This window comes from Mustela erminea, chromosome 4, assembly GCF_009829155.1.
Source record: "Mustela erminea isolate mMusErm1 chromosome 4, mMusErm1.Pri, whole genome shotgun sequence".
NCBI classification, from domain to species: domain Eukaryota; kingdom Metazoa; phylum Chordata; class Mammalia; order Carnivora; family Mustelidae; genus Mustela; species Mustela erminea.
The window spans coordinates 100,245,577-100,268,003 of NC_045617.1; the positions used below are offsets into that span (position 1 = coordinate 100,245,577).

At 35.9% G+C, this 22,427-nt stretch overlaps 1 protein-coding gene across 4 annotated transcripts in view; it reads left to right on the forward strand.

Annotated features, from left to right (window-relative positions):
* Positions 1-22,427, forward strand: part of MLIP (muscular LMNA interacting protein) — a 258,002-nt gene that overhangs the window by 179,567 nt on the left and 56,008 nt on the right. For all 4 annotated transcript variants that reach the window (XM_032340280.1, XM_032340281.1, XM_032340283.1 and 1 more), the window contains 2 exons: positions 4,299-4,343; positions 15,138-15,182. In XM_032340280.1, coding sequence (XP_032196171.1) covers positions 4,299-4,343; positions 15,138-15,182 — 90 coding nt within the window. The remainder of the gene's footprint in view (positions 1-4,298; positions 4,344-15,137; positions 15,183-22,427) is intronic.

The window sequence follows — 22,427 nt, forward strand, 5'->3', positions numbered from 1 at the left end:
CAGTTGTCCAAACCTGTGCTCCACTGTCCCCTTTTCCCCCAGCCAGGCTGAAGGGACATCTTGAAATTATCCTCAGAGATACTTCTTTTCACCACCCTTAAATTGTTCTCCCTCATATTACCCCTCTGCTGCCCTTATCACTGATGTTGAAAAGTGGTATGTGATGAGAAAGCAGAGACAGAATATGTAAAACAGACAGAAACAACTACTTGGAAATGTTGGGCTGTGAAAGGGAGAAGGAAATTGGGTCTGGAGTAGGGTCAAGGGATTTCTGGGTTGCTTTTTTTTTTTTTTAAGATTTTATTTATTTATTTGACAGAGAGAGATCACAAGTAGGCAGAGAGGCAAGTAGAGAGAGAAGAGAAAGGAAGCAGGCTCCCCGCCGAGCAGAGAGCCCGATGTGGGGCTCGATCTCAGGACCCTGAGATCATGACCCGAGCCAAAGACAGAGGCTTTAACCCACTGAGCCACCCAGGCGCCCCTCTGGGTTGCTTTTTAAAGCTGAAAATGATAAGAGCAAGTTGGCATGCGGTAGATTCACTAGAGGGGAGGTATTAATTATACAAAGAAAGGGAGATCCTGAAGGATGAAAATCCCTCAGAAGGACATAGAACCTACAGCCTAATTCAAATAAATATAATTTGGTTAAAACCTGGAAACCTGCCCTTGTAACAGAACAGAAAACAGAGGAAATGTCAGGTGTGGGTGCAAGCATGTTTGTAGGTGGATGGAGGAAAAATGAAGGATTTTTGTAAACCCATATTTTTAGTTATGCAATTGCTAACACTTTTCAGTGAAGAAAGGTTTAAGATTTTTTTTTTAAAGATCTTATTTATTTATTTGACAGAGAGAGATCACAAGTAGGCAGAGAGGCAGGCAGAGAGAGAGGAGGAAGCAGGCTCCCTGCTGAGCAGAGAGCCCGATGTGGGGCTCGATCCCAGGACCCCGAGATCATGACCTGAGCCGAAGGCAGCGGCTTAACCCACTGAGCCACCCAGGTGCCCCAAGGTTTAAGATTATTAACTGAGATTGAAAAGCAACCATACGATGGGGAAGAAATTAGAAAAAAAGTTGAAAACCATTAGGTGTTCTGATTTCAATTCCCTCCTTCCCCATAAATTCCCTCCATTCAGGTCTGTGCCCTCACTGTGCTGCCCAGAACACGTTCCCCGGTTTCCCATTGCTATAAACTCAGCTCTGGTCAGAGCTGCCATAGTTGCAAAATTGGAGATAGTAGAGACACCCTCCTCTTTTGCACACATTCCTCTAGTGCCTTCCAGGACACTGCTCTCTCAGCTTTTGTCCTACATCACTTGCCATTATTATTTCTTAGGATCATTTGCTGGCTTATCCTCCTCTTCCTGAACTATGAAGGCTAAAGGGACACTGGACTCCATCCTCGGACTTGTCATTTCTCTCTGTATTCATTCCTTTGGTGTTTTGAAAGACAAGTCTACGCTAACAACTTTCAAATTTCTATCTCTAGTCTGGGATTATCCCCAAATTCTGTTCTCCCAGATATCTGTTCTCTGTTTCCATTTAGATTTTTAATCAATATCTGAAAACTTAAAATCTAGATTTCTTCCCATAAAAACTATTTCATATCCTGCCTTCCCATCTCCACCTATAGAATTCTAATCTTTGTTTGCACAAGGCTAGAAACTTTGGTGTCAAGTTTTCTTCTCTCTCTCTCATATTCCACATTGCTGTAAGAATCCCTATTGCTGTAGATTTAAAATGTATGTAGAATATGATTATTTCATGCTTTTTGTACTGCTGAGCCATCCTCATGTTTTGCTGGATAGTGTAATACTTTTTTTTCTTTTTTTTTTCTTACCTCTATCCTTGTCTCACTATGATTCATTTTTACCACATCAAAGAGACCCTTTTCAAGCATAAGTCAGATTATGGCCCCCCTCGGCTGAAAACCAGCAGTGCCTACACATTTCCTTTAGATATAAACAGAGTCCTTACAAGCTCCTGGAAGGGCCTCTGTGATCTGGTGTCCCAGCCCTTCCATCACTGCTCCCCTGCTCTCCTTCCTGTTCCCAGCATGACCGCTCTGCCTGCTTCCTTCCTGTGCCTCGAATGTGCCAAGCATGCTCTTGTCTTAGCACGTTTTGTCCTGTTTTCAAATCAGTTATATCACTTCTTATAGTCTCTAGTGCTTTGTAAAAATCTGCAAGCTTAACTTTTATCTCAGAAAAAGCATGTTGGTAACTATGGTTGTTTTCAATCTGGTTCTTAGAAAACGGATTTCTGGATTCTCTGTGCCTGTTTTTTGGCTGTTCATTATTTCTGCTTATTTTCACTCACATTGACTTACCTTGTTGTGTGTTTGAATCTGATTGTGTGTTGGATATTCTACTCAAAAGTTAATTTATAGAAATTATTTGAGGGTTCAGATGATATTATCTTACTACAGAGAGCTTTTTCTTTGCTTCTGTCAGACACCAGGAGCATTAGCAAGGAAGGATTTCTTCATTTAATCTATGGTTTGGGGATGATTTTTTTCTAAACAGTTGTTTTCATGATTCGAGACAAGCCTGAAGACTGTGTGAGGACTTCTAGATCATTCTTAGTTCTGAGGCTCATTCTATTCTTGGGGATCATGGATTGTGACTTTTATCTCCCTACATCTCTGAGACAGTAAAAAGTTTGGATCAGTTTCTCAAGCAACTCATTATTGTTTGCAAACATCTTTAGGATAAAAGCCAGTCTCAGATGCTTGACTCATCTATTTGGATTCCCATCTTTTCCTGATCTTGCGCCCAAGTTCTTTTTTTTTCTTTTTTTTTTAATTAGCTCATTGATGTTTTTAATAAATAACATGTCAATATTCTTTTAAATATTTTAATTATTGTTGTCTATTTTGAAAGGATTGCTTTGACTTCTTGAGCCACCATTCTGAGGTGGGAATTCATTTTGAGAACTTTACATTTGTTCCATCTTGTTGAAATGCTCTTTTTTTAGATTGTACATATCCAGCTCCCTCACTTCCTTCAAATCTTAATCCAAATGTCACCTTCTCTAGATTGGCCATCCTATTTAAAAGCCCTCAGCACTCTTGACCTTCTTAACACCTGGGTTTTCTGAAAGAAATAAGGTCTTTGGGAGAAGAAAAGATTTTCTCTGGAAGAATACATTACCCTAGGTTTCAAATTATTTCTTTTTTTTTTTTTTTTTTTTGCATATCATATAGTGAAATATATGATTTACCTGCAACATACAGTATAATTTACTTATTCATTATTTTATTGTTTACCTTCTATCTTGCTAGAGTGTAAGCCCCTCAAGGACAGGGTATCTTTGTCTGTTTTGTTTAGTTATAAACTGAAGGGTATAGAAAAGTTCCTGGCACATAGTAGATATATAATAAATATTTTCTGAGGATATAAATGACTCAAATAACATATCTCATTTCAGAAAGTAAGAAAGTGGGCCTACAAGAGAAAAATTAGAGGCTTACTGGGCAGTATTGAATGCTCATTTGAAGTTGGTAACTGTTAATTTGTAATGAAATCAATTAGCTTGGTTGAGAGAGTTTCTTCACAATGTTTTGCTTTTCAAGTTTAGAGAAAATAGATGATAAGGTCCACCAGGGTTGTGGGTTTCTTTTCTTCCTCTCTCTCTCTCTCCTTTTTTTTTAGGGTGAGTTTATCATAAAGAGACAGGCCAGAGAAATTAAGGTATTAGAATAACTGATAATTTGAAATATATATAAACGAAGGGGTAATAACACCACAATGGAACTTTTAAAACTCATTGATTTTGGAGTCTCAATGGGGCTAAAGAAATGTTGTATTGGGGACATTTGAGAAATGAATGGGAGATAGAATTCTCAGAGTAGGATGCTCAAATTAAAATTTTACAGATTTCCCATTTTATTTGTGAAGGCAAAGTCTAGGAATGATCCTGAGAGTGGATGAGTGAAATGGAATGGATGAGAATGAATGGAGTTCAGTGGCTTGAAGAAGTGAGAGGTTAGAGACTTCTATATGAATTTTGGCAATGGCAGAAATCCTATAAGGGCCATTATGATTCATGAATGGATGTCATCAGTAAATATGGGAAAGCTTATCAGAAAACTGATAGATGACAATGAAAAGAATAATGAAGCGATGTAGTTTAATGAAATAATTTTCAGAAGAACAGGGTTTTTTACAGAAAAGAGAGCAGAATGGTTAGAAATTCATAATGACAAAAAAAAAAAAAAAGTTAACACTTATCCCAGAAGTCGAATCTTTCAGTATTTTTGTGGTTACTTCAGTAGTATAATTATTTTTCTTTCCATACAGATGCCTACAACTCTTCCAAGAGCAGCTGGTCGAGAAACCAAATATGTAAGTCCCTTCATAGTGATACATACTGCTTTTTTAATAGGTGGATGTGTATGATTTAGAGGGAACTCAATTATACAGTCATTAAAATTGAATTAGTTGGTATTTTTCATAAGTGGAAAGGGGTAGGATGGTGTGATTCACCCAGATGTGGAAGATCAGCTTAGGTCAGGTAAGTTTATTGATTAAATTCCTTCTTTTTTTTTTTTAAGATTTTATTTATTTATTTGAGAGAGAGAGACAGTGAGAGAGAGCATGAGTGAGGAGAAGGTCAGAGGGAGAAGCAGACTCCCCGTGGAGCTGGGAGCCTGATACGGGACTCGATCCCAGGACTCCGGGATCATGACCTGAGCCAAAGGCAGTCGTCCAACCAACTGAGCCACCCAGGCGTCCCTTATTAAATTCCTTCTTAAGTGAGGTCTAGTTTGATTAGTTTGGCTAAATAAAATGGAACTCCAACACCTCTTTTCTGTCTTTCTAAATATCAGAGCTTCAATGACACTTTCATTTTTGTAAAAGTTTATTGTGCTTATCATAAAGGAGTCAGTTCATATACTTGAACGATTAAGATTTGTCAATTTCCAATGGGATGGCCAGTTTAGCTGGTTTTGACTAGTTTTTTGCTTCCTTTTTGATTTAAATTATTGTCAAATAAACTAATTTTCACTTAGGAGCAAAAATAGATTAATAGATGTGTAGATAGAGACTCACACACTTGATTCAATTAATTATGGCTCTGGCTGTGAATGCCTTAGGCACACACATATAGCCCCATCACGTTTCCATTCTTTACTCAACTCATAATCCACCCTGTGGCCAGCTTCAACAGAAACAAGATTTTCTCCTAAGCAAGTGTTCAGTTTTTAGTTTAAAACAAAACAGTAAATTATTTCTTTTAAGTTATACCTTATATTTTCTAATATGCTATTTCCATCACTATCATCATCATCATCATCATCATCAAGAATGCATAGTCATTAATTGCATACTTTGTGACATAATTTCTTTCCAATTTTTGTATTTCTGCCTTCATTCGGATCTCCCTAAGCAAATAATAAACTGGTTGAAATCACCGAATTTTATCACATTTAGGAAATGATGTTTAGAGGGTATGGATAGGAACACTTCTTAGAGTATTTACCCAGAAGATTTCACTCTCGTTTTTTTTTTGAAAGCCATTTGGAGTAATACTTAAAAGACTAGAGACATTTGGTAGACTATACCCAAGTTTAAATCATAACATAGCTGTTTGCTGTCTGATCCTGGTAAAATAACTTAACCTCTCTATGCCTTAATTTTTTCATCTATAAAATTGGGAAACGAATAATTGCCTTATGTATGATTCATATTAGTTAATGTATGAAAGGCCATTGATGTAGTCCTGACAGACAGAAATAAATAATAGTTCTTCACTTTCTTCCTCTTATTTTCCTTTGCTTTTCCCTTCATCTATGCCTCCCCTTTCTCTTCCTCCTTTTTATCTTGGGAAGAGTAGAAGTGCCATGACTTAATGGAGTTCCTTGATTCTGAAGTTGAATACAAGAAATGAAAGTTCCCTAAAGCGGTTTCAATACTTTTTGTGACTAATACATGCTACAAGAGCCAGACCCAGGAGAAAATAACTGCGAGTTTTTGATTTCTCATGTCTTTCTCACCTACTCCTACCTGTCACCAAAGTGCCTTTGATGGAGACTCATTCACAAGAAGATGGGGAGGGCTGATAAATATCCTCTCGTCCCTCCCTGTGGGTAGTTAACTTGGTAGCAATTGGAATAATTCTGGAGGGGCTGCTTCAAGCTCCATAGTTAGAACTTACTTCAAATTATTCTTCAATAAGTTATCAGACTTAATTAAAGTAGGTTAATATTTGCCCCAAACTTTCTGAGAGCATTTGAGCCATTCAATGTTAACAATGAATCATCAAATAGATTAGTATAGACTAGACCAAATATGAACTCTGATTTAGATAACATTCTTCACTTTGATTACATTTGGTTTCTTGAGTGAGAAGCTTTATTTTTTTACTTTCTCTTACAATATGACATTTAAATTGTTCTTTGTGAGACCTCAAATATGTCCATGTCTTTTAGAAGACTATCAAGGATAATTTTATGGTGGAATGTAAAACCCAGTTCTTTGGTGCCAAATCATAGGGAAATCACACTTCTAAATATTTGGCTATAGTTGTTATATTTACCAAGTGATGTCTGATACATTTATTTTGAGAAGAAAAAAATGAAATTTTAGAGCAGAAGTCCACTTCAGCTGTAAGTGTTGGTCTCATGTGAACAATCTATTTTAAATACAGTATGTTCTGATTTTAAAAGAATGACATAGTTGTATTTTCTTCTAGAAATTCCAATATTCATATTGCCTGAACTATAAGATAGCTTACCTTAAGGATGACTTGGATAGCTTTCACTCAATTAATTAATCTTTTGCTATATTTTTTTTTCTCTTCCACTTTCATGGAAACTCAAAAGCAAATCTGAGCAGTCTTTTCAGTATTTCACCACCTCTCAGCAGACTTTGAGGGAAGTAGACATCTTTGCAGTATATAGTTGCTGGGACTTGATGTGTCATTGACCATAGAAATTCTCAGATTCAATTAGAAAACAGGGACCCCCTGTTTACCAACTCCTGCACCACAGAGGAAAAAGGAGAAGACTTAGATGAGAACCAGAGAAAAAGTATTGTGATATTTGAGGGTATCCTCAACAGATTAGCATAGACCACTTAAAATCCCTATATCTGGGGTCTCTCTGAAAGTGCAGTATATGACCCATGAATCATAACTAGTGGAAAACTTAGAATTTTCTAGCTAGTTCTGTTACTCAATTTCCTACTTTTATGCATTGATTGAACAAATATTTACTGAGAATCTACCATGTCTACTCACTGAGGAGTCACTGGGGTGAGGGATGAGCCTAATAAGGTCCCCATTTCTAGAGCTTATAATGGGGGAGACAGTAAACAAATAGAGGATATGCAAGACGCTTTCTTTTAGACATTAGAGAAGAGCTGGCTGTAGAATTGGTTGAACTGTAAACAGACTTACCAAGTTGCTAATTTTTGATGAAGCTGTATTATCTATTGGATTTCCAGTGTTCCTGGGATGATTATAATGGTTTTATTAAATAACGAGAAATTGTATGACTAATTCCTCTTTCTGGGAACTTTGGTAAAATGCTTCTTTTCTTTTTCATGAAAAAAAGAAAAGAAAAGAAAAGAAAATGCAAAAACAATTAGTTTCCTATTCTTATTCTTTATTGCACATATTGTTACATTTCACATACTCTGTTTTTTTTTTTTTTTTTTTTTTTAGGATAAGCCAGATGCTTGAAAAGTACCATCAATTCAGTCTAAATAAAGTCAAAGTTTTCTTCAATTCATGGTGTACTTGAATTGCAAGTGATTTTAAAGTAAATTGAGGTCTTCTTAAGTGTAGTAGAATTTAAGTGAGGCTAACAACATGTTGAGTAATGGTGATCTCCACAGGTCACTTGCAAGATTGACTCTATTAATTTATCTACAATATTCCATTCAATTGTTTTGAGTTCTTACCTTGCAAATGAGACTGAAGTATTTCACTTAACCGTACACCAGTCTTATGAAGTGGGTATTATTATTTCAAGATCTTCATATGACAAAGGAGGGAACCAAGTCTTGGAAGACAGAGTAGGCAAAATCCAACCAGCTTTGTCTCATGTCAAAGCCCTTGCCCTTAACAGTTGTGTGAGAACTATAAAAGATATGGACATGGTTTGTTTTCCTTAAATATTTTATCCATTAGTATTTGTATTGTGGGTCTAAATTATTTCTTCATGTTCAATAACCTTCAGGCTAAACTTTGAATAATTTCATATTTGATGGCAATATCTAAAATGATACCTATTATATTTCTAACATTTTACATCACTCTGATAATTTAACTCATAATTTATCAGATAATGTGGAAGAGTGATTGTTTCTCATGACACTTACTTTTAAAGAATTTCTTTCCTCCTATGTAAAGAAATATATTTTTTATTTGAATTTCTATTTTATTCTGTTTTCAGTCTATCATATTTGGAGGGGAATGTCATTTTTTCCTTTGCATTACACTTGTTTTGTAAATATTTATTTTTCATTAACTACAACCAGTATAAATTATTTCATTCATATAATTCAAAACCACAATGGGCTTTCTTAACAAAGAGCAACCTCAGAAAATAAGACAAGTATCAGATCCATTACTAATTTATCAAAAAACCCTTAGTTGGAATCACAGCCTATAGATAACAACTTCTTTTATAAGCTCTCTACATTGCATGAATTACTTTTAAGTGCCAGAGAAATAACAGAGACAGGCCTATTGAAGGTTATATAGTAAACAGGTAAGATCCCATCTTAATGAGCTTGAGGGACAGAAAAATGTCAGAACAATGGATGCATATTGCTTTCAAAATATCACAATATATTAAAAAATATGTCAAGCTTTATTAAGAATATTCCCCACTATATATATATACACACACACATATAAATATATATACACACACACATATAAATATATATACATACAAATATATATATTCACATATATACACATACATATATATACATACAAAAAATACAAATACACACACACACACACACACACACACATGCACATACACACAGTTATTCAAGCAAAGGTCACTGTTTCCAATTTAGGCAACTCCCCTGTTGCTATGCTTGGTAATGTCTCTATGCTTGGGTGTTTTCAGAGGTGCTGTGTGCTTATGTAGTCCTAGGTCTGAAGGTAAGAGGAAACTTCAATGCAGTTCACTTCAGTCCAGACCTTGATCCTGATCTGCTTTCCATAGTTTGTGACCAGAGATTTGACGAATTACAGAAAGAGTTGTGAACACTTTAAACAACAATTCTGCTTATTCTCATTTGTTTCTTTTATGATTTTATTTATTATTTATTTATTGTATTTAAATATTTCTGAGGCATGCTTATGTGAAATGGAATGAGGAAGGAACTAAAGGTAATTATCTGGGTTCCACTAAATGAAGAGGAAAAGATGTAATGAGAGACTCCTTATGCCTTGTATCCTTCAGATCATTATTTTAGACTTTACCAAACCTGAAGCCTTCGTACTTCAGCCAAAATTCCCCTTGATCTGATCTTTTATCTCCTCATTAGCACATGTAAACAATGGCTGTCCCTGGTCCCTAAACCCTCTTATTTTGCCTCCTGGTTATGTTCATGACACGATGGAATCATCATTCCTTAGTACAGACTCAAACTTTCAAATCTATTTTTTGTATTTAGGCCTTTTAGGGATGATAAGTTACTAATTTATAAAATGTTTTTCAATGAGATAGATAGGGTAATGTCTATAGAGAGAGTAAAGAACGTGAAGCAAAAAAGATATGTTGCCTCATAATATATCGCTATGGGCTTGGTGCCTAACATTCTTACTATTGGATTCATTCTTTTGTGTACATAGTGACTTATGTACAAATAACAGGAGCACTTGGGGTGCTTGGGTGGTTCAGCTGTTAAGCGTCTGCCTTCAGCTCGGGTCATGGTCCCAGTGTCCTGGGATCGAGCCCCACATCAGGCTGCTTGCTCTGTAGGAGGCCTGCTTCTCTCTCTCTTACTCCCCCTGCTTGTGTTCCCTCTCTTGCTGTGCCTGTCTCTCTGACAAATAAATACTTAAAGTCTTAAAAAAAAAAATTTATTCTTCTCCTACTCACTTAAGTTGCTAGGGACAGGGGGGTTGGGAGAAGGGGGGTGGGGTTATGGACATTGGGGAGGGTGTGTGCTTTGGTGAGTGCTGTGAAGTGTGTAAACCTGGCGATTCACAGACCTGTACCCCTGGGGATAAAAATATATTATATGTCTATAAAAAATAAAAAAATTAAAAATTAAAAAAAAATCTTAAAAACAAAACAAAAAAATAAAACAAAACAAAACAGGAGCACTTGCTAGGTTAAGGGAAAGACAGTGTTTTATCATTTTATCATTTTATGTCTCAGCACTCAATGATTACCAGGGGCTCAGTTAATATTTTAAACTTTGTCTTTCTGCCTGGGAGAAGTAGCATAATTCATTTAACACATTATCACTAATTAGACTTCTTTGAGCCATGAGAAAAGGAAACTCAGGACAATGAGTCAACAGAGAACGGGTGGAAGAAAAACAGCCTAATGATATTGAACTGACTGTTTTATTCAGGTGGGAGAGATGTGACTGCTGAAAGGGAGAAAAACAAGCTGAAAGTGGAAGTGTAGAGTACAGAAGGCAAAGACAAGTGGAACAACTGGGTTCTGTTCCAGTTCCCCAAGAGGGTGTCTGCTGGTGTGATGCCAGCCAAAAAGACATGTGTCAAGAACGGGGAAAAGCTGCACATGGCAAGGAAAAACAATGTAGACAATGACTAAGGAGCTTCATTGTACTTCTTATGCCTCTAACAGCAAGTCTTTGGAAAAGGAACATGGTTTCTCCAAAGCTGGCTTGGGGCAGTGGTGGTCCTGTAGAGCATTTCATTTTTCAGTGGATTTCACATTCTCCTTTCTTGCCTTTGTCTTTAGCTCTTCGTTTTTCCATATACTCTAGCTCATTAATAGATTTTCTCTGAAGTAAGAAATTTTGCCTTTTCACTTTTTTTTTTTTTTTTTTGGTCTTCTTTGTTGGTGTCTAAGCTTTTCAAATGATGTCATGTTAGTTAACATGGATCCTCCTCCTTTCTTATACATTCCTTTTCTTTCTTTTATGATTAAAATGATGTTAAAGGCCTTAGAATAGATTGTAGGATTTTGTTTCACACAATAGCCATCCTTACACTCCTCTATATTGTTGTTCCTCACAGTTACTATTAATGTGGATAGACACGAATAACTAAAGTCTTTGTTGTTATTCAAATCCAATTTCAAGTTTAGTCTTAGGAACATCAAGTTGCTTCTCTACCTTTCTTCACTAACCAAGGGACAGTGGTTCCGACCGAGTAACTTTCTCCCACCTCTCACTGCTCTGATCTCAGCTCACCCAATAGGCTTTTCTCCCTTTTTGGAAAATAATTGCTACAAAATTAATAACATATTTATACCTACAGCATTTAATAAACCCTGCTAACCTGTATTAGGCAAACAAAGTGAGGCTTCTCAAAGAGCTTGACATGATTGGCTTGGTTGAAAAAATCTGGTTATATTCATAACACCCAGAAGCCAATATTCTTTTTCTTTGGTGAAGGATCTGCAGTGGTTTTATAAATATTTATGTCACCCTGAGGGACACATTTAATTCTATCCTTCTCTGGGAAGAGTTTCTCACATAAATGATATGAAATCCATTGTAAAAGATAAAATAAAAATGGAATTGGGATGTTTAGAGTATCTTATTATAATGTTATAATTCCCAGTAAAGGAATTTTGGTTCAAAGATATTTGGGGTTTTCCTTAATTTAATCACAACTTTTCTTGAACGTTTAATCTTTTTTTCCATCTAATAGTTTGGTATTATTTAGCACTACACACTGATAAATGTCAGTAACGTGGTTAAATTGCACAAATACTTAAAAAGATGTTTTTAATTATGTTATCTTAGTAGCCATACAGTATATCATCAGTTTTTGATGTAGTGTTCCATGATTCATTGTTTGTGTATAACACCCAGTGCTCCATGCAATACGTGCCTCCTTACTACCCACTACCAGGCTCACCCATCACTCCACCTCGCCTCCCCTCGAAAACCCTCAGTTTGTTTCCTGGAGTCCATAGTCTCTCATGGTTCAACTTCCCCTCTGATTACCCCCCTTCATTTCTCCCTTTCTTCTCCTAATGTCTTCCATGTTATTCCTTATGCTGCACAAATAAGTGAAACCCTGTGATAATTCTCTTTCTCTGCTTGACTTAGTTCACTCAGCATAATCTCCTCCAGTCCCATCCATGATGATACAAATGTTGGATATTCATCCTTTCTGATGGCGGAGTAATATTCCATTGTGTATATAGACCACATCTTCTTTATACACAGATGAATCAGTACTTTGTTTTTAATGTGTAATCCCTTCTTTCCTATAATTATTGAGATGAAAACTTAACTATGATAGATTTCAGTCAAAGTACTCACATTTGTTTCAGCATATGTCATAGAAGCTATTAACTTAACTTACGGGACTCATAGAAAATTCTCTCACTACTGCAATAATGAGAAATTAACTTAAGAGAAAAAAAATGAAGACTTTAGAGGAAATAATTATTACTCATATTACATTATGAGGTTAAAAACAAAACCCTAGGTGGACTGGATGTGATGAACATTCTGAAAGGCAATTTCCTGCAGCACAGCATAACCATAAACCTTGGTGCACGTTAACCACTAACCTGGTCCCAGCAATTAGAGATGGGAAGCATTTAGCCAAGACACCCTGCTGCCAGAGAGCAACCATGAATGGCAGCAAGCAGCGACAGACCTTGTGAAGAAAGGCATGAGTCAAAAAGCAGAAAACAAACAATATTGGGCACAGTGTGAGAAGGAACACAGGTGCCTTGTCCTTATGTTTGGTGATTCATACTTCTATATACTTGGCAATACCAAAAGAACCACTAAACTCTCAGTTCCCAGTTATCATTCATAGCTCAGAAAGTAAAAAAAAAAAAAAAAAAAAAATTGACACATTTATAATACACCTTGAAAACATTTGCACTTTCAAGAATAAGAATATTTTAGGAACACCACTTTATCATATTTCAGGCAAGTCTATTATTTATAATTAAGCATTTGTATGTTGACCGCTTCCCATCACAGTTAAGGGTGGAGTTGATGTGGAGCTCAGCCTCCCACTTAAATGCAGAAAGCTTGATGAAACATAATTACTAAAAATGTTTAGGTGACCCAATCTGAAGTAAAGAAGGAGAAACTTCTGAATGCCAGAAATGAAATGGGAGTTCCAAGTGGAGAAGGTAAAGCTTTGGTGGAACATAGGTACATCAGAACCTGTGTGCCAGGAGCCAGGAGCTCAGATTTTAACTTTCACTATTTAGTAAGTCTAAAACAATTAAATGTTAAACAATGAATCTTGGGGGGCACCTGGGTGGCTCAGTGGGTTAAAGCCTCTGCCTTCAGCTCAGGTCATGATCCCAGGATCCTGGGATCGAGCCCCACGTCGGGCTCTCTGCTCCGCAGGGAACCTGCTTTCTCCCCTCTCTCTGCCTGCCTCTCTGCCTACTTGTGATTTCTCTCTCTCTCTGTCAAATAAATATTAAAAAAAAAACAATGAATCTTGGAACACTGAAAAAATAAAATTAAATTTAAAAAAATAGAAATGTTAAAGTAGTTAAAAGGATTTATAGATATTATAAGAAAGATTTGAAAAAGAACCAAGTAGAACTTCCAGAAGATAAAAGTAAGTCTTTAAAACATAAAATTCAATTGTCATGTTGAATGTATTAATATAAAATTGAAGAAAAATTAGTTAACTGTAAAGTGTATATGTGGAAACCATGCAGAATGCAGCATAAAGGGATAAAAATCTGAAAGGAAGTTGAGGAAAATTAAATGGATTAAAAAACTAAATATATATTTAATAGAATCTTCTTAAGAAGAGATGAGACATAATGTGAGTAAGGCAATATTTGAAGAGTTATTCATGGAAGATTTTCCAGAACTGAAGAAAGATATGCATACTCAGAATGATGGACCATACCAAATCTCAAAAAAGAAGCATTAAAAGAAATCTACCCTCACATGGTGAAGTTACAGAATGTCATGGAAAAAAGTTTTTTTTTTTTAAGATTTTATTTATTTCAGAGATAGAGTGAGTGCATGAATTGGGGGAGGAGCAGAGGGAGAGGGACAAGGAGAATCCATGCTGAGTGCAAAGCCTAACATGGGGGGCTCAATCTCACAACCTTGAGATCATGACCCTGAGATCATGACCTGAGCTGAAATCAAGAGTCAGATGCTTAACCAGCTGAGCTACCCAGGTGCCCCATGAAGGAAAGTATTAAACTAACCAAGTGTGAAGACAAACAATCCACCAAGGTAGGACATTTAGACTGACAACACTGACAGAAGCCAGAGCCAGTGGGACAGTGACTGAGAAATGCTGAGAGAAAATAACTCTGAACCTAGAATTCTATGTCCAGTTGAACTCTCATTCAAGAATGAGCACAAAAATAAAAATGTTGGCAGGCATAGTCCACGACAGTAGGGTGTGGCAGAACTACCGCAACATTTACTTCAGTAAGAAGGAAACTAAATCCAGATGGAGGGAGTGAAGATCAGGAGCCAAGAAGGAAGAAATGATATTAGCCTCCCCTTTGATTGAAAACAGTTTTTTTTTTTTTAAATAAATTGTTTCTTTCCAAAATCATGAAAATTTTGTTATGCTTTCCTTCATATATAAAGATATTTTAAGAAAAGAATCTGTTGTGTGAGTTTGCTGTAAACAAATTTAAACATCCACCAATGATAGATGTTTAGGTAAAATGTGCAGTATATACAGAGACTGAAATATTATGTCATCTTGAAGAATTTTTGATGTTTTATGATAGTACTTATATTAAGATGTTAAGGAAAAGTAACACATAAAACATCTTATTCCTTGTTAGGTGAGGGAAAATATTGTAAGGCAATGTACCAAGCATGTTCACATCATTTTTTGGTGACATAATGATGTTTTTCCTTTTACCTTATACTTTTCAAAATCCTATAGTGGACATGTATTCTTTAATAATAAAAGAACTTCAAAAAACTTAAAAGTATAGATATTTGTTAAATTATGAATTTCACTAAATGAACACCATGTTTCAAATTTTGCAGGCAAACCTATCCTCGCCATCCTCTACAGTATCTGACAATCAGCTGGTATGTATCCTCTTATTCAGTCATGAACCTATTTTAGAAAATTCTGACCTCTCAAGACAGCTTTGAGAGAAAGTGAACTGAGAATATATGTACTACATATATTTGCTTACTTGTCTAACAAAAATTTACTTATTCTTTACTGAAGCAGCTTACGAACATACCTAAAACAGTATATAGACTCTATTTGTTAGGAACTTGAATCTTAGTAATGGGACTGGAATAATATGGGTGGGGTCAGAAGCAAGATGCTTTTGCAATTTATAGAAGGAGAGTGCTCGATTCTTGATGGGACAGATGCTTTTTGAAAAGCATTCAAGGGCAGGTCGCATTTGATAGTGTAGGGCATATTCTGGATTTTAAAAAATGAGCAATGGGGTATTTCAGACAGGAAGGTTAGCATGTGAATGGCTTAGATCAGAATGGTTAGTAGAAACAGAATGTGAACCATAAATGCAAGTCACATATGTAATTTAAAATTTTCTAATAGCCACATTAAAAAGTAAAAAAACAAAACAAAACCAAACCCCAAAACAAAAAAACAACAAGACAAACATAGGGAACGTTAATTTCAAAGATATATTTTATGTAATGATATGTAAATCCTCTTTCAAACATATAATTAGTATAAACTTGAGATATTCTACATTCCTTGTTTGGGGCCAAGTCTTTGAACTATGCTGTGTATTTTCTATTTATAGCACAGCTTGGTTCTGAATAACCGTATTTCAAAAAAAGAAAAGTAACCACATTTCATCAGCCTCACAAGGGACTACCGACTACTGTGTTAGCACAGATGTAGACTCTAGAATCTGTTATTTATGGATGAAATTTGATTACGTAGAATTATTTTTCCTTATAGTGTTTTGTATTTTCTATTCTTATAGTGGCTGTCAAATTGAAGCCATGAAATAAGTTGCATAGATATTACTAAAGATTTTCTTTGTATCTTTTAACTTTTATTATTTATAATTGTAAGTTCCTGAACAATAGTCACCTTCAGTATAATTAGAAAAATTTGTAGTAAAGCAGTTTGAGATGTTAAGAAGACAAAAATCACTGTTTAGTACTGATTTTTTCCCTTTTTAAGCAATTGTCTTGGGGTCCATAGCCAGCAAGTCATCTTGTCGTTATCATGCCAAAATATTTTCATTTGTAATACAAAAAAACATAAAAAAGCATAGTCTGACTCACAAAGTAGCCTGATTTAAGCAAACTACTTGAGTTTGTTGATGTTTATACATGTGGTATATATATGGATGTGTTTGCATGTGCGTGTGTGTGCTAATTTTAGTGTTAGTTTAGAATAGTACCTGGCAGTGTGGTGTAGGTGAAAGAATGCTAGAATGGGGCCAGAAGAACCATTTTTTATTTCTGCTCTGACACTAGCCACGGGACTGGCAGTGAGGAAGCCACAAATCCGAAGGTTTGATCCTCAGTTTCCTAAATGAGCAATGATAACATTCTATTACATACTTTCGAAGCCCCTTTAGCACCTGTGAGTCCGTGATTACCAACAGAGTGATGTGAAAAAGTTGCCATGGAAACAAGCACTGCATTAACAATAAAGTTGAATGGCTTCCCAGTTTAGATATGGAAATATTACTACAACAATTTTAATATTTAAAGTAATGATATACTTGTTTCTTGAGAGCAAAATATAAAACCAAGAACTGACTTGTATGTATGTGTGTGTGTATGTGTACACACACACATACATACAAGTCAGTTCTTGGCTTAATATTTTAAGAAACTATTTTAAAGAGGCAAATATATATATAATGATTTCATTAAAAGAGACATATTAAAATCAACTCATTGTAAATGTAATAAATAAGCCTTTTCTTGACTAATAAAATAATTCTGTGAATTCTAAGTTTGTGTTCTTTAGGGAGAAAAAATGCAAAACATTGCTTTGACTGACTTTAATGATAATTTCTTTGCATTTGCTTTAGACTTTTTCTCTAAAGAGTTCAAGGAATATCTAAACCAAGTTTTAAATTAAGTTTTAATCCTCAAATTCCCTTGAGATATAGGTCAGTTTGTGAAGGGATTATTATCAAGCAAGTTTATCACACAAAAAAAGAACATCTGGATTGATATAATTATTCAGTTTAATCACTTTGACTTCTATTTCATGGCATTAACCCTGTTTTTCATTACGGGGGAATGGAATAGAATAGAAATAATTGTAAGTAAGGACAGCTGTATGACATTTGCTTCTTTAAGGATTTATGATGTTTTTGCTCTTAAGTAATATAAAAATGAATGAAATTATAACTTTTCCTTTCTATGAATGAATTTCCAATATTTGTCATCTCAAACTCCCTTCAAGATTAAGTTCTGAATAATTTGGGTGAGAATAACTATGAAAAATGAAACTAGGTATACATATGTGTATGTGTATGCACATGTTTATGACATACAGATAGATGCCATATAATAGGTAATTCTGATATAATACGTTGCTTTTTGTTGAATAGTGTGTTTGTGTGTGTGTGTGTGTGTGTGTGTGTGGCACATAAAAATTACTGGGAACATATGATAGATTATAGTTAAATTACATAAGTAAATACTCTGTTCTGTGTAAAATAAGCAGTTAGTTAAAATTATTTTAGTCCTGTTTTTGGGGAGAAATATAATAAATTGGTTGAAGTGAAAATCCAAGATAGATCACTGTAGTAGCACAAGCTTAAAATAGAAACCATTTTGCTTTTGACATTTGGCTTTTTAAGGGTATATAATATTTTCATACTTTCTTCTTTTCAACTTGGCTAAACCATTCGCTTGTTAACTTTGCAACTGTTCCAGTTCAACATTTGAAAGAACAAAAGAGATATGACCATGCCCCTTATTCTTAAGAAATATCCATCATTTACTCTGGAAACCAAACTATTTAGTATGGAGCTCAGGATAATAGAATAATCTGGGCCTCCATGTGATACCAGTTCACCAATCTGTGCTTCAGCTTCTCTTCTTCTGTTAGACACCACCACAGGATGTGAAAACTAGAAAGGAACTTAAGAGACGAGGGTATTGGAAATACTCATCCATAAAATGGGAGGTTGGTATAATTACTCAGTCAACCTGTAGGGGTATTGCAAAGCTCATGTATCATAGGATCTGAAGTTGCCAGTATAGCCTTGTGCATATGGGAGGTGTTATTATTGCACACATGATCTCTGAAATATTATCTCAGAGATAATTATCTCCATTTTAAATGACTTGAGTTTGTTGGTCTTTGTCTCAGAAATAATGATCTCTGAGGTAATATTTTTTCAGATAAAGAAATAGAGGTTCATAGTTTAAATAGATTGCCTAACACCACAGCAGTAGTGGTTACTTTTGTGTGACTTTCAAAAAAAAAATCTATATATAGACTTGAGATCATTAAAAAAGAATGAGAAAATGTTGATGAAGGAGTTAGGAAATTTGGCCTCTACAGAAGTACGACTTTCTCTGGGTACCTCCCATGGGGGCCCGGTGCTAGCATTTTCCCATAGCCTATAAAGATGCACTTATGAAAGAGGAGAAGAATAGGTAGGGTGAATTTGGGTACAGAGATTTCTCCACTGTGAGTAGTACTATACTTAACATAACAAGGGGAGCAAAAAGAAAGGAAGGATCTGGGATCTAGGTGTGGTACCTTCACAGAGCTTTCCTAATTCCTGAACTGAATCATCCCACTGTTAACAGAGGCTGGTGGGGCCTCTTCTTTGGATGAGAAAATAGATGAGGTTCAACAAAATGGGTAAGCACTGGTCTTCCTTGGGGGTAGATGGGGGAACCTTGTTTAGAAGACATTTGCTTTTGCGTTTGGTATTTAATGCCATTACGAAATGTTCATTGTTGCGGGAGATGGAATACTGAATCCGGAGAGGAAAAACAATAGGTTAAAAAAACAAGCCACATGGCTACATACAGGTAAAAGCAAAACGCAGCTTACTGGAACACTATAAAGAAGAGTGGGTAAGCTTTCAGATACTTTGTTCCCAGTTCTGAATGCCAACTGATGTGTCCTGCTTTAGTGGGGCATGAGTCATCTTTCTGAGGGCCCTTGAGGTCACTGTTGTTCAGAAAATGCAGCCCTGAAAGCTTTTGTGTAGAATTGATGTCTTCTTCAGGTTTAAGGGTGGTTTGTCCTTGACCAGTTTTCTTTGACACAACATACTTAAGTTCTACAGCATTCATCATATATATCTCCTGAGGTTTGAATCACACTATTGTCTTTTCTTTAACCATAGAAATATTTCAATTCAACCAACCTGTGTTGTACATGTTCCACCAAATATTTTTTGAGCTATGGGATATGGTTTATAAGAATTGAAATACTACATATATATTTTTTAAGATTTTATTTATTTAATTGACAGAAAGATAGAGCACAAGTAGGCAGAGCAGCAGGCAGAGGGAGAGGGAGAGACAGGCTCTCCACTGAGCAGGGAGCCTGATGAGGGACTTGATCCCAGGACCCTGGGATCATGACCTGAGCTGAAGGCAATGGCTTAACTGACTGAACCACCCAGGGGGCTCCCATATATTTGTTTTTATACAGCTATCATAGTAACTGTAATTTTTTCTAAAGCATATCAGGTAGGTACTTTCCTGGATGGTGCAGATGATTTAGTATCAATATTCTATATTATAAATGCAAAAATAGGAAAAAGGCAAGTTTTTTTTTCCCTTTCATATTCATATTGTTTTTCCTTTACAGAATTCTGTCATGCATATTATAGCAGTCCCATAGCTAATGGGTGGTATAAAAATCTGTTTTTTTCCTCCTCAATCTTGTCAACTTTGCTCTGCACTAGAGTGTTTTGAAATCTGAGATATTTATTGGAGGGGAAAAATGCTTACATATTTGCTTCAAGTATATAATATTGTTTGTTGAGAAAGAAAGAAATCTAATAAAGGCTTATTAATTGAAGGAGTAAGTAAGCTAAATAATTTAGAGCATACTGCTTTTGTCAACTTTAGTCTTGACTAGTAGAATGTTTTTGAGTTTCTATGAGCTTGTTGCTGCAGCAATTCTAAAATATATATGTATATACATAAAACATGGGGGACTAAAGACCAAACTGAAGCAAATGGGTAAAAGGAACATGGGGTATTTTCACAAGCTCTTGGATCCACCAGATTAGTAGAACTCCTAGCAAAGCTCACCAAGGTTTCTATATCCAGTGTTTTATTACTTTCTTGCTTTTCTATTTTACATTTTATTTCTTTAAAAAGATAAAAATAAATCCATGAATACTGACACCTTGTTCTTTATTTCTTTTCTTCCCTCATCACAACCACTGCAGAGCTTATGACTATCATTAAAGGCAATTAAAAACAGTCCACTAGTTGCAGTTACTAATTTGAGAATGGGGTTGCTCTCAGCAGCCATTATTTTAAGATATTGATAATGGATTCTCTAGGTCAGTGCTGGCAGTTAATTTTCAACCTTGGTCTCCAGCCAGAGGCAGTACCAACTTGTCATAGAATTATGATTGTAAGTTCCAAAGGACAGAAGCAATATTTATTTTTACGGTGCCCCTGAGTAGTACTGTTGAAGCATAAGTGTATACTCATTGAGTTAAACACAAATTAATAGCAGCCTCAGACCAGTGCCCTGTGTGGGCCATTGAAACCTGCCACCAGCCTCTAGGGACTCCATACGCTCTTGGACATTTTCTCCCTCAAGATTAGCAGTAGGTATAAATGTGATATCTTTAGTCCCACCCCACTCTTAAATTCTACAAAAGAAGATGATATCATTGTCTTTTGGTATTAAAAATTTTATTGCTTATCACCATAAGCAAATAAGGGGAGCAACAACAACTTTTTTTTTTTTTTTTTTTTAAATGGAGAAGTTTAAAATCTTGTAAGTCCCTAAAGAACTGATCCCTGGCTTTGAATTCTTATATCCATCAGAGATGAGAATTTCAGCCTCTACTCAAGGGTAAGAGTAGAGTGACCAGTTTTCTGGTCACTAACCCACTTTCCGTCTTCTGGTCCTCTCTTGGGGAAAGATAGTATGGATCTTCTATCCTGAAGAGTTCTCTCTTCTTGGGTTATACCCAAATAAAAATATTAATCCAGAAAAAGTAATGGGGGACACCAAGCTGTCAAGCAACACTTCTTCAGGTCTCCATATTGGATAATAGCCAGCATCCTGGGCTGCTTCTGCCTGTCAATTAATTTATTCATTCTTCAGTTATTTATTTAGCACCTTCTAGGATCCAGATACAGTTCTGTGTGTTGGAAATACAACAGTGAACAAAGACATCATCTCCGGCCTCACAAAGCTTATATTCTAGTGGAGAAAACAACAACAATAACAATAAACACATAAACAAATGTCAGATTGTGATAAGTTCTATGGAAAAAAAAATAAGGGAGGTAAGGGGATATCAGCATTCCAGGGAGAAATGACTTCTGGAAAAAGTAAAGAGCCCAAGTGCAAACTCTCAGGGCACAGGGCATCATGGTGCTAGGATGGAGAGCATGAGGGGGTGAGAGGGACAGTAGCAGCAGTTAAGATGGAGAGGGGAGAGCCTCGTTGGGCATCAGAAAGATTAGGCATTACCTCACAGGCATGACAAAGGTTTTGGCTTTCACTCTAAGTGAGAAAGTGAAGCATTAGAGAGCTCTGAGAGGATTCAAGTGACATGATTTGACTCCTAGTGTAGATTATTCTGTGGTATACTAAACTGAATGGCCAGCTGTCTGAGAACAAGGGTTATAGACACTATAGTTCCTGACATAGACGAGGTCCGACTGGCAAAATGGCTCCAGAGAGTGTCTGATAGACATGTGTTTCAGAGATCCAAAACAATGGTTATTTTGTCTTTGGGGCACTTCAAAGATTGCTTACATCCTGTGTAGGTCAGTTCTCAGTGGGTTCATCATGATGAATTGAAATTTGGCATTTAGAGAAACTTTTTGTTATTCTTTCTGTGCTTTTTTTGTGTTAACTGTGGGAGTCATTGCCTGTTTTTATTTCCCCATTTAGGCTGGTAAGAAAATTAGGGAGTTGCTTTTCCTGGCCTCATAAGAATAACATTTGTGTGTATTAGTCATGGGTCTAGCTGGATCTATGGATTCCATAGCAGATAAAAATGAAAGAAGAGCCAGTTGGGGCTAGTTTTGTTGCTGCAATGACAGTCTTAACAGGAGCTCTCTTTAACAGACTCTTCTAACTTGATTCATCTAATTTCCTTTATTTTTGTTTGTACACAAACCTAGCCAATTAGTTTTACCAGA